General features: G+C 44.8%; 1 protein-coding gene across 2 annotated transcripts in view; it reads left to right on the forward strand.

Moving 5' to 3' along the window:
• The first annotated feature begins 679 nt into the window (after positions 1 to 679).
• The window catches only part of gria4a (glutamate receptor, ionotropic, AMPA 4a), a 100,726-nt gene continuing 98,568 nt past the window's right edge, over positions 680 to 2,837 (forward strand). For both annotated transcript variants that reach the window (XM_023406629.2, XM_023406630.2), the window contains exon 1: positions 680 to 1,020. In XM_023406629.2, coding sequence (XP_023262397.1) covers positions 927 to 1,020 — 94 coding nt within the window. In that variant the 5' untranslated portion in view covers positions 680 to 926. The remainder of the gene's footprint in view (positions 1,021 to 2,837) is intronic.

Genomic DNA, 2,837 nt, shown 5'->3' on the forward strand with positions numbered 1-2,837 from the left:
ACCGATGCGTCAGGATGGATTGGGTTTGTAATGCAATTAGTTAGGTGCAGGCAGAACGTCTCTATCTGTCTCTCATTCTCACTTCAGTCTGCATCGCCACTCCAAACACAACAAATCAGGAGTCTTCATTTTCACTTGAAACACTTTAATATTTTTTGCTTCCATTGCTTCTTTCTCTCTTGCGCGCACACGTGCATTTGTGCATGATGTGAGGGAGTGGTGACAGATATATACATATAAATATGAACACTGTTCGGTTAACGCTGAGGGGGACCATGACAACAAATTAGTGCGAGCAAAGACGCACGCAAACTCACGCGGATCCTTTTTTTTTTTTTTTTTAAAGCTTCTCCTTACATGTCCCCTGACCAAACCTTATCAATAGACTACAGCGGAATTCAGTGTAACAGCAAGTTAAAGACAGCAGAAGGGGAAGGGAAAAGTGGGAGATGGAGAGGAGGAGAGGGTACAGAGAGAGAGAGTAACAGACCCTTTCACTGAGAGAAAGAGAGAGAGAGAAATAGAGGGTGTGTGGGAATGAGAGAGAGTGAGAGAGAGAGAGAGAGAGAGAGAGAGAGAGAGACGGGGCGCGCATGTCCAGTTCCTCCATGCAGACTGTTCTCCCAGCTCGCCAATCATTCTAGCGAGTTTCCCCACTCTTTCCCTCTCTCTCCCCGTCTTTACATGTGCACCGGACACACAGCTCTCTCCGGAGCGGACACTGCAGGGGAAGAAACGAACGAACCCATCATGGAATAGGAATACTGCTGGACAACACGGGGGAAAAACTCTCATCTTTTCTTCTTTATTCCCCTTTTTTTCTGACGCCTTTTTTTCTCTCTCTCTCTTTCGCATCCCCCCCCCCCTCTCTTTCTTTCTCTCGATGTCTCTCAACAGTTTCTGAAGGGATTGAAGGAAAGAAAAAAATGAGGATTATTATTTTTTCTTGGCACTTTCTCGGGGTGTATTCCGCCCTTTGGGGGCTGGCGACGGGGGCTTTCCCCAGCTCAGTGCAGATAGGTGAGTTGGAGGGTTACGGATTTTACGCACGGGCACTCAGATCAGACACACTACACTGAATATTAGTGGATTTTAGCGGATATCAGTCACCTAGAAAACAAGGGGGGTTGCAGCGGGACCCTTCACTCACCAAAACACTAAAAATCACTGTTAGACACAAGAAATTCACACAGGGGTAATGGAAAGGAAGAACACACAACTATGGAAACATTTTCCCTCTGGTGCATCTTTTCCCTCTTGTTTTGCAACCAAGACATTTTGCATCTCTGCTGTGACTCATATGCTTTATAAATGCACACTAACTCTTTCACTCTGTCTATCCTTTCGCTGTATTTGCGTGTATCTTAAAGGCTGTTCTGGGCTCATGAATGTTTCAGGGAGCTTTGTTCCCCTCTAGTCTTCTTCACTGTTTAGACACTGCAGCACTCTCTCTCTCTCTCTCTCTCTCTCTCTCTCTCTCTCTCTCTCTCGCTCTCTCTCGCTCTCTCTCTCTCTCCTCATCTCTCTCTGCCCTTTTCCAGTTACCATTCTCCTGTCAGTGTGGGAGAAGCCTGTCTTTCAACCCGACTTAAACTTAACAAATTCTGGATCATCATTGGTTTGCTAAGTGCATATGGACCACACATGCATGGAATCTCACCCTCTCTCTCTGTCTCTCACTCTATCCCTCTCTCTGGCACACACACATGCACACACACATTCGTGCAGGCATGTGTGTGATAATGAATGCACTGCATCACTCCTTGTGGGGGGCAGCTGGGAGGTCCTATAATGAAATTCAGCTCCTTGACTCTGTCTCCCTACAGCTGCCAATAAACTTAATACGCTAAATATTTTCTGCTTGGCACACACACACACACACACACACACACACACATATTTGCACTGGTTTTCAAGCATGCATGTGTGCATGTAGAATGTGCACATGCAATCATAAAAATGCACACATACTGTATGCCGTGCGCACAGCTGCAAATGTGCATCCACACGCATGTGCAACGTGCCCGTGCACACTTTTACACTGGCATGCATACATGTGTGCACACAGTAAACATGTATGCATGCACACGCATACATACTGTGTACAGCGTATGTTCTCATGCAGAAGAACACACATGAACACTTTCCTTCTCGCACACTGACCATCTTCTTTAAACACAAATATACATACTTGATCATTCACTCAGCTCTCCAGCAGTTCACTTGAGGAGTCATTTGCATATCTCTGCATTGCACACAAGTGTAATATCACTGGAAGCACAAACAGCTTCTTTTTGTCTTTTTGTGTGTGTGTGTGTGTGTGTGTGTGTGTGTGTATATGTAAGAGAGGGAGAGACAGAAACAGACAATGACACAGATGAGAATGTTTGTGAAATGTATTTGAGAAACTGGTGCAATAACATGTCATATTGGGACATTGGCCAGTCTGTGAATGTGTGTGTGCTATAAGGTGGAATTCTACCCTAGAACAGAAATCCCAGTCTTTCATTGTAACCATAAGCAGGAGATTTAGTGTCAATTAAACTTAATCAGATAATTATAGAAAACAAAGTCAATATATGCTTCACACATTACCCATACATGCTCAGGATGTGTTGTCTTTATATATCCATGTGTGTGTTTAGTGTCTGGCCTTGGTGATTGACCTACAGTGATGCTTCAGAGAGACACAGAGAAAGCATAGGGGAAGATTCAGCATGAATGAGACACATGCAGACACAGTGACATGTTATGTGACGATCGCTTTGTTCAACATGCTCTGCCTCCCAACACCTCCATTGTTATCTTCTTCTCCTTCCCTCTCTTTCCTCTGCCCC

The sequence above is a fragment of the Seriola lalandi genome, unplaced genomic scaffold, assembly GCF_002814215.2.
Source record: "Seriola lalandi dorsalis isolate HSWRI2012SDOR001 ecotype SW California unplaced genomic scaffold, Sedor1 jcf7180002054313, whole genome shotgun sequence".
Lineage (NCBI taxonomy): Eukaryota > Metazoa > Chordata > Actinopteri > Carangiformes > Carangidae > Seriola > Seriola lalandi.